This window comes from Rattus norvegicus, chromosome 20 (genome assembly GCF_036323735.1).
Source record: "Rattus norvegicus strain BN/NHsdMcwi chromosome 20, GRCr8, whole genome shotgun sequence".
Classification (NCBI taxonomy): domain Eukaryota; kingdom Metazoa; phylum Chordata; class Mammalia; order Rodentia; family Muridae; genus Rattus; species Rattus norvegicus.
Genome location: NC_086038.1, coordinates 55,325,880 through 55,344,787, shown reverse-complemented (window position 1 = coordinate 55,344,787; position 18,908 = coordinate 55,325,880). Strand labels below are relative to the sequence as shown.

At 38.7% G+C, this 18,908-nt stretch overlaps 1 protein-coding gene across 10 annotated transcripts in view; it reads right to left on the bottom strand.

Moving 5' to 3' along the window:
• Ascc3 (activating signal cointegrator 1 complex subunit 3) overlaps positions 1–18,908 on the bottom strand; it is a 282,945-nt gene that overhangs the window by 27,587 nt on the left and 236,450 nt on the right. For 9 of the 10 annotated variants that reach the window (XM_063279181.1, XM_063279180.1, XM_006256602.5 and 6 more), the window contains one exon: positions 10,700–10,924. The exons of the other annotated variant lie outside the window; for it this stretch is intronic. In XM_063279181.1, the coding sequence (XP_063135251.1) occupies positions 10,700–10,924 (225 nt within the window). The remainder of the gene's footprint in view (positions 1–10,699; positions 10,925–18,908) is intronic. 10 annotated transcript variants of the gene reach the window in all.

The following is an 18,908-nucleotide window of genomic DNA, read 5'->3' as shown; positions in this document are numbered from 1 at the left end:
TGTATTAGTTTTAATTCATATAGTTATATCTCAATGCCAGCTATTCAAGAATTCTATTTTTGAAACAAAACTCATTCTGGAGTACAATAATCCAACATAAAAACAGTAGGCACTAATACAACCTAACAAACACAACCACTGACATTTATACATTAAACAGGATAGTAAGAGAAAAGTGTTTTATTATTAAGTCTATTAAAGTCTATTATTAAAAATTTCTCCCGAAACCTAAACTTCTTTTAAAGAAATTTGTCAGTGTATGTGCTGCAAAATGTGCACAGAGTCCAGAATGTGATGCTCCAGCCCTGTGCTCCCACTGTAGCACTCTGCAAACCTCATCTTGTCCTTGATTTTTCCTCCCTCCCCATAAGAAAACCTTTCTCCCTGCACCATTTCTTTCACAGCCAAGATCACAAGCATATTAAAATCGCCAGGACCACAGATGAAATGACAGGCCATGTTGCCACTTCTGCCCAAATTAAATAACATAAAGATAATTTTCTCTTAGTGGATTTTGAAAGATCTATTTCATCCAGAATGAAGGAAGACTACGTTAATGTAGAGAAACAAAATTAATAGTGGAGTATCATGGGAATGCGAATTACTACAAAAGCTTATAAGACCAAAGAAAGTTGGAGGAACTTTCACAGTTAAGACAGGCCAAGAGTGAAAGAAAAGTCAAGACGAATTCATGCAGTATCTTCAATGACAGTATAAACAGGAAAACAAAAATATAATATGTAAATGTTAAAGAACTATGAATAATTATGGATGTTGGTTAGTAATAATATATAAGTATCAGCTTATATTAATTATAACAAATAGACTGCACTAACATATGTGAGATGTTAGCACAAGAGGAACAGTAGTTTCAGAATATCCAGGGACTCTTGTAACCCCTCCTGGAAATCTCCCACTCAAGGATTAACCAGGCCTGGCTCTGCCTAGCTTCCAAGATCAGACTACACTGAGTACATTCAGAGCACTAAGGTTTTAGAAAACCTTGAAAAATGAACTACTCTCAAATAAAATGCTCAACCCAAAGAAACATAACTGCAAACTCAGTGTAGGAGCTTGTTAAAACTTCAGCTGTTAAGACTGTGCACAAACCCAATGCTTAGCTCAAGAGCTCCTGGACGTTTTGCAAGGATGGGAAGACCCCTGAGAATAGCTTTCTGGAGAGACAGGCACGCTTATTTAAAGGATCAGGTCATGTGAAGTAAGGGATACAATATTTTATCAATAATTAAAATGGTGAAAGTACATTTATAAGATCCTTTTTCAATAGCAACAGTTGTTCACAGTAACTTTCCCCTGAACTTTGACCCCCAGAAGGTTAGCATTCAGGAAGCTCAGCTGCTGTCTAACAAACTTAATTAATCAAAAAGTCATTTCCGAGCTGTAACTATGAGTAAAAGCGCTTCAAGTGTGCTAGCAAGCCTACAAGTTAATCAAAATGCTAATGCAGTACAAATTAAAGTTGTGATTAACATTTCACAGTAGCTGCTTAAGTGAATTGATCACACAAATGGGTTAAGCATTACTCATTTCCTAAAGCCCCAACCGGGAAAAGGGTTGTTATGTGGGTGTGAGGAGAGGATCTGGGGATAGAAAGATCCTTCACAACAGCATGACACTATCAACAAACCATCCCAGCACTGCCCTATAAAAGCTTGCAGGTACAGTTACCCAGGAGGAAAAATCCTTCTGAATTATATTTTAGTCCCTGAAGGGAGAATTCGCGTAACTTCACAGGAGTAAATAAAGGTGGTATTAGGCACCTTTATTTACACATATATATTAAATATACATAGTACTGGTTTGGGAGGTGTTAAGCCTGCTGGCTCTGCTACATCCCTAGTAAGGATGGTGCTTTGTTTTAGGTGGTTTTGGTCATTGTACTGAAGACCATCTGGATCCAGTGTCCATTGCAGTGTGGATCTTTTCATTTGGAAGAATACATGATTAAGTTAACATAGACTGATGTGTTTTAAATCCTTAGCCAGTAACACACCTTCAGCTAGCTTCTATAGCAAGAAGGGGCTGTTGGGGTGTCCGGCCAAGAAAGCAACCTGATTAGGCACAATCTTTGTCTCTTATGAGTTTCATAAGGTCACATTAAAATATGTTTAGCAAGTAGACTACATGTATTGATAGTTCAATTTGGCAGTAGAAAATCTTTAAAGTTGTAGGAAAACATGCGCATGCGCCCCCCCCCACACAACTCTATCATCTCTTATGAAAGAACTAGAAAGAAAAAACTGAAATATTTATTTTCTTTGTGATGAATAGATAACTCCTACAATGACACACTAGGTCCTAGTCATTTTCCCAGTTAGCAACGCTACAACTATCTGAAGTTCCTAGTACACCTTAGATATGAAACCTGATAATGTCACCTGACACAGACCTTCAAAGCAGACATACTGTTTACATATAATCCACTTACCTTACTTTTATCAAAATGATCTGGCGAGATCTTCTGAAACTTACTATGTTACCTACTTAAAGAAAATCTCATTTTGTCTAATTAGAAGCATTTAACATTTGAAAGGATTTAACTAAGAATACATCAACTTCACCTAACATTTGCAGTATCAAAACATCCTTACAAGTATTGTATTAGGGATTACACCAAGTACTTCTTTTTTAAGCTTGGTAAAACCTGGACTACTTCCACTGCTAATTGTACTTGGCTCTAAAAAGACTAACTCTGACTCATTCACGTGACAGCGATGCTTTCAACGCACTCCCACCCACCAAGCCCATTCTAGTGAGCAGTAGGGAAACACACTCACCTTCCTCTATGCTGTTTCATTCTTTGGGAATCAAATACCTTTTACAATTAACTTCCGAAAACTGGAAACCATTTGCTAATGAAATACAGACCCAGTATGTTCACAGTTAAGCTATATTTTTCATTTAAAAGATTTTTTTCCTACATTTCTCCTTTTTGTACTTGGCTATTTTTTCACATTTCCCCCACTGAATGTAACTTGGCTGTTTTACTTTCTTATTATATTCTAAAATATGGAGAAATAGTTGCAGAAACGCATGCAGTATTATCCATTAGCATGTTTTAAAATCAGAGTGAGGCTGGCCAAGTAGAATGGTTGGTAGTGCACTGGCCACAGCATAGCAGAGGCTCTAGGTTTGATCTGCTGCAACCTCTAGCAATGCATTAGTGGAGGCGCACACGCCTGCAATGTAACCCCTGCCACCTGAAGGGGAAACTGAAGAGCAGGGACTTCAGGGTCACACTGGACTAAGGCAGCTAGAGACCCGTCTCTATGAGTTACATCAGAACCTGTTTTGGATCAGGGAAAGAAAACAAAGAGGGAAAAAAAACAGATTGATGATGAAATGTGTTTTCAAAATTAATGTAGTTATAGAAAATACACTGAATCATGTGAAATCCAAGAAACTTACCTAGAGAAAAGTATCCCATCTAAATACAAAATGTTTTTGATCTAAAGACAGATCTACCACAAGGTCGAGCTATACTACTCTTGGGCATTTACTACATTTTACAACAGATATCTGCTCATCCATCTAGGCTGGAAACAGCCTAGATATCCATAAACTGTTGGACGGATGACAAAAATCTAGAAATTTTCATGGTGGAATATTATTTAGCAATTAGGAATGAAATTATGAAATATTCAGGTTAATGGATAAAAGCTTGAGACAATAACCATCTTAAGTAACCCAGACCCACAAAGAATATTACATATGTTTTCTTATGTGCGGGTGTTAGCTTTAGATATTTGTGTTTCATTCACTAATTTTGAATGAATGCAGTTAGTAAGGAGTCAAAGAGGAGGAGATCTTCCAACGAACAGAAAATTGACTACAATTATACAGGATAAAGGAAAAGTTAGAAGGAGGATTAACTGGAGAGGGTGATGGGAGGGCAGGGTAGAGGAAATGTGGGGAGGGTCTAAAGGCCTTTTGAAAAGCCACATGTAACCTACTATTTATTGTAGAAGCTTCTTTTTTTTTTTTTTTCTTTTTTTCGGAGCTGGGGACCAAACCCAGGGCCTTGTGCTTGCTAGGCAAGCGCTCTACCGCTGAGCTAAATCCCCAACCCCTTGTAGAAGCTTCTTATATAATATATACTACATATGGAATTTAAATGGATTAATCCTGTAATGGAGCAACGATGCCCCAACTAGATACAATGTACTACCAAATAAATCTTCCAGTACTAGGAATTGGCTGTTTCTTTTTGAATCATTGTCCAAAGGGGTTCCACAGACTTCTAACAAAACATTACAGGCTATCAATAATACTACCAATATATGTGGTTACCTTCCACAACCTGATGGTAAGACCCAATTGAAGATAAGGCTCACTGAGTTATCTAACAGAAAAATTGAGCTGGTGCTTGACTAACAATCATAGTGCCGGAAGTTGATAACACGTGTTATTGGAGGATAAATATATTCACTGATCTCATGTAGCCACGAACTGTACAAGCTACAACAGCTGTGCAAGAGATTCCGACTGAAACAACTCCTGATCACATACTGCTCTACCCACAGGACAGAGCATGCTGACTTCTCATCAGAAAAGTTTCTGCATCGGACAGCAGCTAACACAGAGATCTACAGCTGAACAACACACACAGTAAAAGACTTTGCAATATTCAGTCCTAAATGGAGTGTCTGTATCACTCCCCTCCCCTCTCAAGGTTCAGATACTTATGATTAAAGAGCTAGAAGTGGTAGACGACTAGAAGGAAACAGCATTTTCCAAAAACAACCTGTTTGCTTCTCATTTAAATTCACAGACGCTGTGACAGCATACACGAGAACTGCATACGTTCAAACTAGAGAAAATCCCAGCATGGAAAAGGCAATAGGACAAAGCCCTCCTCTTCTACCAAGAAGCTGCTGACAAGTGGTATCTGCTAGGAGGTTCAGCATTGGTTTTCTTTGATCGTGTGCAATGGACTATACATAGTCTGGATGGACATTATCTATAATCCAGAGCAGAACTCACGCTCAAGAACAGTTTTTCAATATCACTTGCTACATTTTATAATTAAGATGATCAAGAATAGGATTTTAAAGGTGAGGAGACCAGGGCCAACTGATCCCATAATTGTACAGCACACGATGTGGCAGCAAGAAAATGTGAAAGGATCAGATAGCATCCTGAGTGGCTTTTCCCAGACAAACTGGGACATTCTAGAAAACAAATAATGACAGCAAGCAATGACAGTTGAGTGATATTCCATTTTGTAAATGTACCAGATTTTCTATATCCACTCCTTGGGTGAGGGACATCTAGCTAGTTTCCAGTTTCTTACTCTTATGAACAGAGCAGCAGTGAACATGTGTGAGCAAGTGCCCTTATGGTGGAGTGTCCTTTGGATGCACGTGCATTATTTTCATACATTTCATATTTTCATACATATTATTTCCATCATTCTGGAACTATACAGTAGGGAAGAGCATGCTCCCCTTCTCTTTCATTGCTTACATGTTGAAGCAAGTATACTCCCAAAGTACTTGTGATAGTCTTGTGTATGATGCCTGCTGTCATTATGTTTTTCAAAATGCCCAATGACATTATGAAAATTTCAGGCAAATGGATGGAACTAGAAAGATCATTCTGCGTGAGATAACCCAGACCCAGAAAGATTAACTTCTAAGTGGATATTAGCCATAAAGTATGTTATAATCCATAGACCCAAAGAAGCTAGGCAACATGGAGGGCTCAAAGGAGGACACTGAATCTCATTGAGAATGGGAAATAAAACAGAAATCGTGGGTGGACGTGGGGAGGGGACTGGATGGTGTGGGTATGGGATCAGGTGGAGGGAGGATGAAGGGAGAGAGCACTGGAAGAGACAAATGGAATCTGGGGTGCGGGTGACATCTCTGGGATGCCTAGAAACCTAGGGCAATGGAAACTTTCAGGAATCTATGAGGTGATCCTAGCTAAAGTTCCTAGCAAAGAGGGTCATGGAGCCTGAATCAGCTATCTCCTCTAACCAGCCAAGACTTCAATAGAAGGACTGGAACATCAACCCAGCCACAAAACCTTAGACCTACAATGTGTCCTGCCTACAAGATGTGCGGGGGTAAAGATGGAGCAGAAATTAAGGGGGTAGCCAACCAATGACTGGCTCAGCTTGAGACCCATGCCATGAGAGGGAGCCTCCCCCGACACTGTTAGTGACATTCTGCTATACTTGCAGATAGGAGATTGGTAAAATCGTCATCAGAGAGGTTTCACCCAGCCACTAATGGGAACAGATGCAGAGACCAATAGCCAAATATTGTTTGGAGCTTTGGGAATTCTACAGAAGAGGGGAGGAAGGGCTGTAGGAGCCAGAGAGGACAAGGACGCCCCAGCAAAACTCACAGAATCAACTAACCTGGGTTCATAGTGGTTCACAGAGACTGAACCACCAGCCAGGGAGCCTCAGTGGGATTGACCTGGGCCCTCTGCACATACGTTATAGTTGTGTAGACTGGTCTTCATATGGGACTCCTAACAGTGGGAGAGCAAGGGCTGTCTCTGACTCTGTTGCCTGTTTCTCAGATCCTTTCCCCTACTTGGTTGCCTTGTGTAGCCTCAATAGGAGAGGATGGGCCTAGTCTTACTGCACTTGATATGCCAGGGTTGGTTGATCTCCATGGGAGGATCTCCAGTCTTCTGAAGGGAAGTAGAGGAAGAATGGATGCAGGGAATGGGGGAGGGTGGGAGGGCAGAGAAAAGGGAGGGGAAACTGCCATTGGGATGTAAACTAAATTAATTAAAAAAGAAAATAATATGAGTGGGACATGATGGCACTTACTTTTAATTCCAGTACTCAAGAGACAGAGGCAGGCATATCTCTGTAAGTTTGAGGTCAGTCTGGTCTACTTAAAGCAAGTTCAAGGACAGGCAAGGCTATATAGAGAAACCCTGTCTCAACAATGACAACAACCACCACCACCACCCCCAAACCAGACATTCCAGCAGAATATTCATGAGCACAACTTCCTACAAGATATTTATTAAAATCAATCAATCAATCAATCAATCAATCAATCAATCATAGAGGGTGGTGATCTCTACTTCAAATGGTCAAAGTCACTATCATCAGCAATGGGTACATTTGTGTCATGAACTTCCTGGATGTGATTCACTAGCAGGAAAAACCTTTCTTTCTGTTGGGGCCGCACTAAGGAACATGAACAAATCAAAAGGAAGCACTCACTGGGCAAGCTCAACCTCTGGGGTACTACAAAATTATGGCTAAGACAGCAGAGGACACTAAAGGGACAAAACAGAGGAAATTTGGGATCGTGGACTAAAGCAGTTATTTGGTGGAATATGAAAAAGGAAAGATTTATTAAATTGGTTAAGATGAACTTTATGCATGATATTCAGACGAAGACTATAATTTAACTAATTTATTTGCAAAGATAAAAATTTACTTCAGCTAGAAAGATGGCTTAGTGGTTAAGTGCACTGACTGCTCTTCCAGAGTTCAATTCCCAGCAACCACATGGTGGCTCACAATCATCTGTAATGGGATCCGATGCCCTCTTCTGATGTGTGCCTGAAAGAACTAGAGTGTACATAAGATAAATAAATAAAATTTTAAAATGATTTTACTTCATTTTGCACCTTTCAAGCAGCCTTCCTGGCCCTAGTGTTTATGAACTGCCATTGGAACTGGAAAATATCATCCTGAGTGAGCTAACCCAATCACAGAAAGACATACATGGTATGCACTCATTGATAAGTGGCTATTAGCCCAAATGCTTGAATTACCCTAGATCCCTAGAACAAACGAAACTCAAGACGGATGATCAAAATGTGAATGCTTCACTCCTTCTTTAAATGAGGAAAAAGAATACCCTTGGCAGGGAAGGGAGAGGCAAAGATTAAAACAGAGACTGAAGGAACACCCATTCAGAACCTGCCCCACATGTGGCCCATACATATACAGCCACCCAATTAGACAAGATGGATGAAGCAAAGAAGTGCAGACCGACAGGAGCCGGATGTAGATCGCTCCTGAGAGACACAGCCAGAATACAGCAAATACAGAGGCGAATGCCAGCAGCAAACCACTGAACTGAGAATAGGACCCCCGTTGAAGGAATCAGAGAAAGAACTGGAAGAGCTTGAAGGGGCTCGAGACCCCAAAAGTACAACAATGTCAAGCAACCAGAGCTTCCAGGGACTAAGCCACTACCTAAAGACTATACATGGACTGACCCTGGAATCTGACCCCATAGGTAGCAATGAATATCCTAGTAAGAGCACCAGTGGAAGGGGAAGCCCTGGGTCCTGCTAAGACTGAACCCCCAGTGAACTAGACTGGTGGGGGGAGGGCGGCAATGGGGGGAGGGTTGGGAGGGGAACACCCATAAGGAAGGAGAGGGGGGAGGGGGATGTTTGCCCGGAAACCGGGAAAGGGAATAACACTAGAAATGTATATAAGAAATACTCAAGTTAATAAAAAAATTAAAAAAAAGAAAGGATGAAAAAAATGTTACAGCAAACACAAACGAATATCCCGGGTCACAGTAGAAAACTCAGAACTTTAACCCTGTAAAGTGTGACTAATGAGGAATGGTAAATCATCTTCTTAGAGAGCCTGATGATCATGTGTTAGCTACAAAAGTGTGTTCAAAACACTGATATGTTAGAGCCTCATTCTCTCTGAACTGCTGATACCCAGTGCTTACTTTATGTTATATGGTAACTATTTTTGAACAATAAAAATGTGATAGGTGTGGTGTTACATGCTTTTAATTCTTGGAAGCAGAGGTGGAGGATGAGGCAGAGATAGAATTCAAGGCCATTCTGGTCTACATATAAAGTTCCAGGATAGCCACGACTATATAGAGAGACTCTGTCTCAAACAAAACAAAATGGCCCAACGAAACAAGAATAAAAATATTACAAGTTAAATTACAAAATACTCACGCATTTCAGAAAAGCATAAAGCAAGAAAGAAAAAGTATAATAAACCCGTTACGCAGATATGATTATGGTACTGTAAATTCTCTCTGTGGAGCCATCTTAGATCTGTTCCTAGAAGTAGCAATATATTTCCCATATATGTGGAACTGTTACAAATTATAATTAGATGAGAGGTCCTAGGCTGTTTTTGAACTTCTACCATTTTAAATAATGCCCTTGCACTGGTATCATCAGATAGACTTATGTACCTTTAAAAATACTTTTAAACATCACGGAAACGTTTACGAATATAAATTGTAGAATGTTAAGATCTCTCATCATTCAATTTTGTCACCATTGTACATGCTTCATCCAAACCTACTCTCCTGTGGTTTTCCTTAGTCAAATGTCGTTTCTTTGTTCCAGCTGTGCTGGAGATGCCTGGGATCACCTTCAGTTTCTCATGCCTGCTAAAACCCCTGTCCACTCCCTGTCACATTCAGCCACTCTTAAAAAAACAAAAAAAACAAACCTCATTCAAAGACCATTAAGGATCCAACCAATTCTCATCCAACACACCTATCCTAGTCAACATTCCTTGCCTATCCCTGGAGCAGTCAAGGCATGGAGACTTTGCTGATTGGGCTTCAGATTCTAATGTGTATGATGATATCAAAAAGCTGTTACAATGTTCTTCCTTTTAAACTGCATTACAACACAGACAGATTTTCTTCATATACTTCAATAAGACAACATTACAACAAACACTTTATATTGACTACAGAAAGAGATAAATGGGTATAGGGACCATATATTACTTTGGATATTGAAACATTTTGTAAAATGTAAAACAGGGCCATACTTTTTACTATTATTTGTAGGTTTAGATAGTATTTGCTTTTTATAAAAATTATGTTAACACATGAGGCATTTCTGTTACCTTCATGAGAAGTATTAAATATTTGAGAATACTGATAGGTATTACTAACATCACTAATGAACCAACATTCCTATGCTTTTCTTCTTTAGAGAGAAGTCTAAAATTCATACGAAGTTTCAGCAACTTCCTACACAGACTGACCTATCTTCTCCACCATTTCCAATGCTCCCTTTTTTGTGCTATTTCTAACCATCTCTTACCACTGTTTTTCAATAATCATTTGCGCTTCTGTGAGTAGACCAGGTGGCTTCCTAACAGGAACCACTCTGTGGCCAGAACACTCCAGCAACAGCCCCCAAAGCTCTATGACTCTTCTGCCTTTTATTTTCACTAGGCAGCCAGTTCAGATTTTTCACTCTCACACTGACTTTAATATCAAGATTCTCCTGTCTCTGCTACCTAAGTGCTGGGATTATAGATGACAAAGGCCTTGGCGTACATTTTTAACTGACAGTCTTTGCCATCCTGAGTCATAGAAGGATGGATTCTTCTATTTTATTACAACAAGCTCAATGCATACACATGTTCCTGGCACACACTTCTCCTTTAATACTTTCTGGTTAAATGCGACTGAAACCGGCTTTGATGTTGTTTTGTTTTTCTGAGACAAGGCTTCTCTGTATAACAGCCCTTGATGTCCTGGAACTTGTTTTACAGACCAGATGGCTTCACAGAGATCTGCCTACCTCTACCTTCTGACTGCTGGCTTTATAATGTATTTATATTTGGTTTTCCTTAGAAAAGTATTGATTTGATTCACCTGGTAATTTCTCAACAATGTTAGAATAAAAACATCTTAAATGTAATAAAATTAAAATGCAGGTATCAGAAAGACTGTCATACCTGGCATACTCTGAGAGCTTGATCTAAGACTGTTTTGGTATCAGTATCATAGTCTGGGCAGGGCAGCATGGCTCGGCTGAGATGTGCTTGAAGCAAGAGATGGGCTTTGGTGTGAGGGCTGTCAAATGAATGAGGATTTAATTCAATGGGAAGACATTTGGCCAGTTCATTATTCGTATGGTCCTCATTGTGTCTTACTGGCAAGTCTGTGTATTCTTCCGCATCCTGTAAGACAAGATAAATTGCAACTTAATGACAAACAATATAATAATTTATATACTTTTCACTGATATTATTTTGTTGTTTGAGAACTGAACCCGGAGCCTTGCACATGGCAGGCAAGCACTGTACCTCTGAGCCACATCCCTGGCTGAGATTAATAATACACTTTACTTGTTTATGTTTAAAACATGGTTTATAATAACTCCAAGTAACCATATCTCTTTAAATATTGTTTTATTTAATACTATTTAATAATAACTAAAAGATAACATAATATATTCAAAATCCATGAGTACTTTTTTTTTTTGAAAAATCCTTCTTGAGACTCTAATAATCGAAATATGACCATTTCAAAAACAACAGCAAAAAAGGAGTGATTTCTACCTTTTGTTATATAGCAATAGATACTAGGTAAAGCATTTATTAAGGTTTTTGTAAGTCAAACAATTTTGAAATCAATAAATTGAGATGAGTAGTATTATCACAATATTTTGATATTTAATATTATTTTCATTTAAACAATTAAAATATAGTATTTCCTCCTATTGAAAATAAATATTTTTATAGAATATACTCTGAATACTGTCTCTCTTAACCAATGTCCTACCAGAACCTCCCATTTTCTCCCTCCTTCCCCAGCCATCCAAATCTACACCTCCTCTTTCTCTTTCATTAGAATGTAAACGTGCAACAGTATTTTATTAGAAAAAAGGAAAAATAATTACTAATTGCATTCTACATGATAGATGTGAATTAAATATGCCTGTGAATATATATACAGACAATAAAAAACTTTAATTTTCATGATACATGATGGAGTCATGTATAAATTTAGGAGGAACATTATCGTGGTATAAATTGCAATAATCTTTTCCAGTGCCAGCATTAATATTATTAATGTTGGTTCTAGAGTTTTAAAACTATGTAAACTCTACTATTAGAATAGTTTTAGTTTACAAAAAATGAACATGGAATATGGAAAGTTCCATTTTTCTTTCCTTCCTGATAACTTGGCCCTAATTTTAGCATTTTTTTGCTTGCCTAATAAGAACATTGGGATACTCACTTGTTTTTAAAAGGTCAACAAAAATAACAGAGGACCACTAGGCTTTACAGGCTACTATGATGGTGGGGCCATAGCAATGAACTAGAACCTGGGTTCCCATGAGGGAAAACAATCAATTCCATAAAATGTAGTGAGTGTTATGCTAAGGACAGAATACGAAAGTGACTTTCAATTTGGGGAACCTACTGTTTATTTAGAGTATTAGGAAAAGCTCAGTGGGAAAAAGTGAGACTTAAGATCTGCAATGAGTGGAAGAAACAAAGAAGTGCTGGAAAAGGGTCAGGAATGGGATTGGCAAGTGAGCACAGGGTGTAGAACAGCACCGTCAAGTAAAAACTCCTCACCATCAAATGCTTGCACTAAGTGAGCTACTGGTGAGCTTTTCTTTTTTAGAAGCTTTTTTAGAAGTGTTTATGACTGACATAAGAGACCAAAAGCCTAAATGGAAGTAGCTTGATCCAATAAAAATAGATTTATATGCTTTCTTAGAATACTTACAAAAGAACAAGCTTTCCAAAATATGTAGCTGAGATTCAGCCTACTGTTGATATCAAAGTTCACTGCCATTAGGGACAGGTAATGGTTTGATAACATTTGGGTAACAGAGAAGGAACAAAGTATATCAACCAGCGACTCGTAAGGTACTGACCATAAAACAATGGAACACTTGAGGTTTAGGAAACAAAGTAGGTGAGCCTGAGTCTTGCCTGGATGACAGTACAGAGACCTTCCAGGATGTAGTGCAGAAGGCACAGTCCAAACAGATCTGGATGACTCTTGAACTGACTTTTGAAAGGGAGTTGAAAATCTATAGATACGTATCTGTAGTATTTTCACAGAAAGTGAATAACATCACTCCTCCGTGCAGCCTCTCCCATTCTCCCCATACCTATGTGTGTATGTTGACAGAGATACATATGGTTTGCTGAGCTGTTTTGTTTGTGTGGACATTCTGCATGAATGGTCAATGAAAATGGTCAAATCCAATGAAAGGACTTGTTTCAAAATATACAAAGAACTCAAGAAATTAGACTCCAGAGAGCTAAATAACCATATTAAAAATGGGGTACAGAGCTAAACAAAGAATTCTCAACTGAGGAATATCAAATGGCTGAGAAGCACCTAAAGAAATGTAGGAGGTAAGGGGGGGTTGGATGGGGAGAAGAACACCTTTATAGAAGGGAATGGGGAGGGGTTAGGGGGCTGATGTACAGGAAACCTGGAAAGGGAATAACATTTGAAATGTAAATAAGAAATACCCAATTTAATAAAAATGGAAAAAAAAAAGAAAAGAAAAGAGAGGCTGCTAGAGTGAATCAATCTATACCATAGATGACTTTGGTTGCTGGACCAAGGACATGCTATTTTGGGAGAGAGGCTCTGTATTTGTATCAACTCGAAGGAAAAAAGCCTTTGGACCCCTTCCAAAGTAAACGGATCAGACATGACAGACGGAGACCCTTGAAGATCTTGGCTGCAGACAAGAAGAAAAAATTCAAGAAGACCAAACAGGACAGGTAACATGATTTGCTGATCCCTCTACTTAGGAACAGCCCTTACACTGGCTGAGATACAAAAATGTCTCTGGCCAAAACTTCAGGTATAGCTAGCCTATAAATCTCGTTGGCTACAGAATCCTCAAAATTCATCATACCACCCTTTCATATGGCATGAAGATTTATTATAATTTGGTTATTGATTAAATTAACTCATTTAAAAAAGATAGTTGTCTTTCAGCTGCTCAAACAAGGAGCAAAAATTCATACTAAATTGATTTGTGAACCTTGTACATTCCATACAAATCTTTATAGTCTTTATAGAACTAAATATTGGTTGTAAGGTTTATATATCACAGAATGAAACACCATGAGGACAGCTAGAACAAGACTCACCCTTGGGGATGCTGAAATGACCCAGTGTTCTAGCTCCCTGCCAGATTCAGCCTCAACTGATGTTTCCAAAGACTTGCTTCCAGAACAGCTTCAGGAAAGACTGCTAATCCCCTAAGACCTCGGTTCAATCAGCCTTTCAGACGGTTCCAATCTTAAGTGAACTTTCTCAAAGTATCAAAACTGGAAAACAAATGCTACAGCTAGCTTTCTTAAGACTAACCACTTTTTTTCTAATCCTCAGCCCCACCTCCCCCAATTTACCAGGAAGGAATCATAGAAAATTGTCTTCTTTGAGGACCCAGGGAATGAGGAGGCCTGGAGGGGTGTGTGGGGGTTGGGGTACGGGACATCCTTTTTGAGACTAGGAGGGGAAGGAATGGGATGAGGAATTGTTAAAGGGCAGAACAGGAGGGGGATAATGATTAGACTGTAAAAAATGATAAAAGATAATTAAAAAAATAATAGTTCCAATGCCTTAAGTTAGAATGCCTGGTTTTTGTTATTTTATGAATTGTAGACATGCTGTCATTTTAAGGGCTAATTTACAAATAATATAATATAGTTTTGGTCAGGGAGGAAACTAAATAAAAAAGCACAGACTCAGGGATTTCTGTGTTTTCTTTCCTCTACTCTTCTTTCTTTTTAATGTAAAGGTAAGGAGGTTGAAAAGAAAAAAGGGGATATGGTCATACTGTAGAAAATAGACAAGTAGGGATAGATTATTAAATTTACTCTTAAAGCATTTTATAGCCATAACCTTACATTGGTAGAAATCTTTATATTTTGATGCAGAATTGAAATTATATTTTCTTACATTGTAGCAGAATTTATATATTGATACAGGTTTAAAATTTTCATTGGTATAAATCTTTGGAAATTGAGGCGAAATTTAAAATTAAATTTGTTATTCTTAGATAGGCATTTTGCCTATGCAACTCATTTAATAATACAAGGCTTAGACCCAGTTCTTTTAATAGTTAGTATTACAAACTGTATAAAATAATTAAGGAATGCAAGTTAATAGTCAGATAGTGAAACACATGGTCATATTAGATTCTAATTTAGTTAACTTCAATAAAAATGTTTTCAAGGTTATTCAATTAGTAAATAGATAAAAAATTAATCAATGTTCGAAAATTCAATTATGCTATATATAGATGGTCTTCAAAAGCATCAGAGATGCACAGAATATGGCTTTTAAAATCATTTTATTATTAAAAAGATCTTTTGATTATGAAGCAGATCTACTCCTGACAGTAACCCTCTTCCACTTCAAAGAAGACATTGAGCATCAATACCCCCATGTGGAGTTACTTCATTAGCCTCTGGGCAAGAAAAGCCCTAATTTCATCTGCAGAGATAATGCTGTCCAAAAGGACAAATGGACACAGGACAGCTGACTGCTAAGCTCTGCCAAGACAGGGCAAGCTAGTCCTTAAAAATTCCTGCTTCCCTTAAAGTCTGTCAGATATTCTTGGCCAGAAGGCTGAAGATAATTGCTCCAACATTATAAAGAATCTTGGGGAGGGTGTAGGCAGTCAACTGTCACTGCCAGTTGTTTAAATTTTGGAAACTATGTTTCTGAATACTCAAATATATATTCCTTCTTAAATCTATGACAGGGTTGAAGACAACATATAGTCTCACAATTAAACTTAAGTCACATAGCATTGAAGATGTTCTAGATTTAAATGAATGGTTTTCGGATGATGATACAAGATAAAATCAAAATGATTGTGGTACATAATTACAAACTCATTAGCTTAGAATAGGTGATAAAATACTTTATTTACATTGCAAAATATGGTGGACTAGATGTTATTATATAATTGTATATCATACTAATTTGCATATTTGTTATCGTTGTGTTCAACTTATATCTGAGAGAAAAAGAGCCTTTTAATTGGACAAAGGGGAGAGGATGTAGTAGGTTGGCTTACTGTTGCTTGTATTCTAATGCCAATTTGGGTCCCCCAAAGGCTGGCTGCCCCAGAGATGAGACATTAGCAAAGTGATCCTGCCCTAGGTTAATTATGATTGGTGAATAAAAATGCCAACAGCCAACAGATGGGCAGAAGAGGCAAAGGTGGGGTTTTAGGTTTTGCAGGCTTAGAGAGAGGAGAACCAGGAGAAGAGTAAGAGTGAGCAGGCTACTCTCAATTATTAAAAAAACAATGATTTCATGAAATTCATAGGCAAATGGATGGAAATAGAAAATATCCTCTTGAGTGAGGTAACCCAATCACAAAACAAGCAAACAAACAAATAAAAATCCCACCCCCTCCCACACACACATGATATGCACTCGCTGGTAAGTGGATATTAGTCTAAAAGCTTGGATAACCCAAGATAAAATCCACAGACCACATGAAACTCAAGAAGAAGGCCGGCCAAAGTTGTGGAAGTCTTTCTTAGAAGGGGGAACATAAACATTCATAGGAGGAAATATGGAGACAAAGTTTGGAGCAGAGACTGAAGGAAAGGCCATCCAGAGACTGCCCCATCTGGGGATCGAGCCCCAGACACTATTGCTGATGCCAAGAAGTGCATGCTTACCGGAGCCTGATATAGCTGTCATCTGAGAGGCTCTGCCAGAGCATTACAAATACAGAGGTGGATGCTCGCAGCCAACCACTGAACTGAGAACAGGGTCCCCAATGGAGGAGTTAGAGAAAAGATTGAAGAAGCTGAAGGGGTTTGCAATGTCATAAGAACAATATCAACCAAACAGGGCTCCCAAAGACTAAACCACCACCCAAACAGTACACATGGACAAAACCATGGCCCCAGCTGCATACGTAGCAGAGGATGGCCTTGTTGGGCACCAGTGGGAGGAGAAATCCTTGGTCCTGCCAAAGCTCGATGCCTCAGTGTAAGGGAATGTCAGGGCAGTGAGGCGGGAAGGGGTGGAAGGTTGGGTGAGGGAACACCCTCACAGAAGAAGAGTGAGGGAGGATGGGATAGGGGTTTTATGGAGGGGAAACCGGGAATGGGGATAACATTTGAAATGTAAATAAAAAAATATCCAATTAAAAAAAATGAGCAGGAGAGGAGAAATGGGAGCGGCCATGGGTTAAGAGAGAGGAGAGTATGGCCCTGAGGCTGTGAAAGATAGTAATAATTCAGGGTTATTATAGTAAAGTAGATTTTAAAGGCTGCACAGCTATTGTGCTATTTTGGGCTTATTGTAAATACAAAGGCAGTGAGTGCGTCTTTCATCTGGGAACTCAATAACCAAGGCAGGTACAAACCCTAGGCCAATATTTTGAAGGATTATTACAACAGAAGAGTATTACAATTGGGAGGAATGGTTATAGTGCTGGAGAATTACAAAAAAGATTAGAGTACTAACAGGAAAATTCCTGCTTAAAAAGTTTGAGTAAAACACGTTAGTCTAACAAAGCATTTGTTGACTATTTATTTCAGGTCATTGACAGAGTCTGGGATAAAGAAGGCGCCTAGCTGTTCCTAAAGACATTACTACAAATTTTGTGAAGAAGCGATAACTGGGAATATGAGATTCTTGCTACGACATATGACCTAGTTAAAAAAGGCAAAGCTCGGGGTTGGGGATTTAGCTCAGTGGTAGAGCGCTTGCCTAGGAAGCGTAAGGCCCTGGGTTCGGTCCCCAGCTCCGAAAAAAAAAAAAAGAACCAAAAAAAAAAAAAAAAAAAAAAAAAAAAAAAAAGGCAAAGCTGTTTCTTCCAGAACAAAGGTGTTAGGATAGAAAGGAGGCCCTGGGAACACGTTCCCACAATGGGGAGGAAAGTGAGAAGGTCAGAGTGAAAAACGTGTGTAAAATTAAATTTAATTAACTTAATACAAGTTGCTGAATGAGAAGCTTGAGTATTATGTTACATCTTGTTTCACTATTAATTTGAATAAATGTCTAGTTTCTTTTTAAATTTTGATTTGTAACAGTCAAAACTGTCACAGCTGTTGCCTAACACTGGGCCTTTTGTGCTTTGCCATTTCTGCTCTTTTTATATTTTATTTTGAAGTCATCTGTCAATAAGGAAAGACTAACTAGATATTTGTCTTGTTGCTAGGGCTTCAATTGCTGAGATGAAACACATGATTAAAAAGTAAGGTGAAATAGAAAGGTTTATTCACCTTATGTTTTCACATCACTGTTGATCATCAAAGCAAATCAGGAAGGAGTTCAACAGGGTGGGAAACTGGAGGAGGAGCTTATGCAGAGGCCATGGAGGGGTGCTGCTTACTGCCTTGCTTAGCATGCTTTCCTATAGAACCCAGGACTACAAGCCCAGGAACAGCACTACCCACAATGGGCTGCACCCTCCCCACACTAATAACTAATTAAGAAAATGCCTTACAGACTGATCTTACAGAAGCATTTCCTCCTCTCAGATGACTTTAGCTAAACTACCCAGCACAATATTGTTTTGGATCAGGTAAGTTTCATGACAGAAGTATGGTTATTCATAGGCTGCCCATTTGTCACTTTGTGTCTAGGTTCCATCTGTATCTTCAATAGCAAGTCAGTGTTATGTTATCTGGTATGCCAACTGGCATAAGAAAAACAAACCAAACCACAAACCAAACCAAACCAAACCAGATCAGACCAGAACTCCACCCTCCCCCAGCCCTGCCCTACCACACACACACACCAACCAACTAACCAGCCAGCCAAACAACCAACTAACCACACAAAGCCCAAGGGCAGATAAAGAAGATAGCTCAAAAATTAACGTGTGATTTTTTTCATTCTAGAAAATTAAAATAATACTGCAAAAGACAATGTATCTGAACTGTAGTATCTTATTGAGTGAAGAGGGCTGAAAAAGAAGGAATGTGTTGGAAAGTTTACCAGAAGAGATAGTGTTTGTTCTAGGCTTACATCAGTTTGTAGGTGGGAATGAGAAATTACCTGCATTCCAGAAAAATAATATGAGAGGAGCAAGAAACGGCGACAACGACAATAGTAATAATAACGATGATGGCAGTTAGAGATGGCAGGAGTTTGAGCGTCCAGAAGGGAGATGATAATAGCAGAGAACATAGAGCA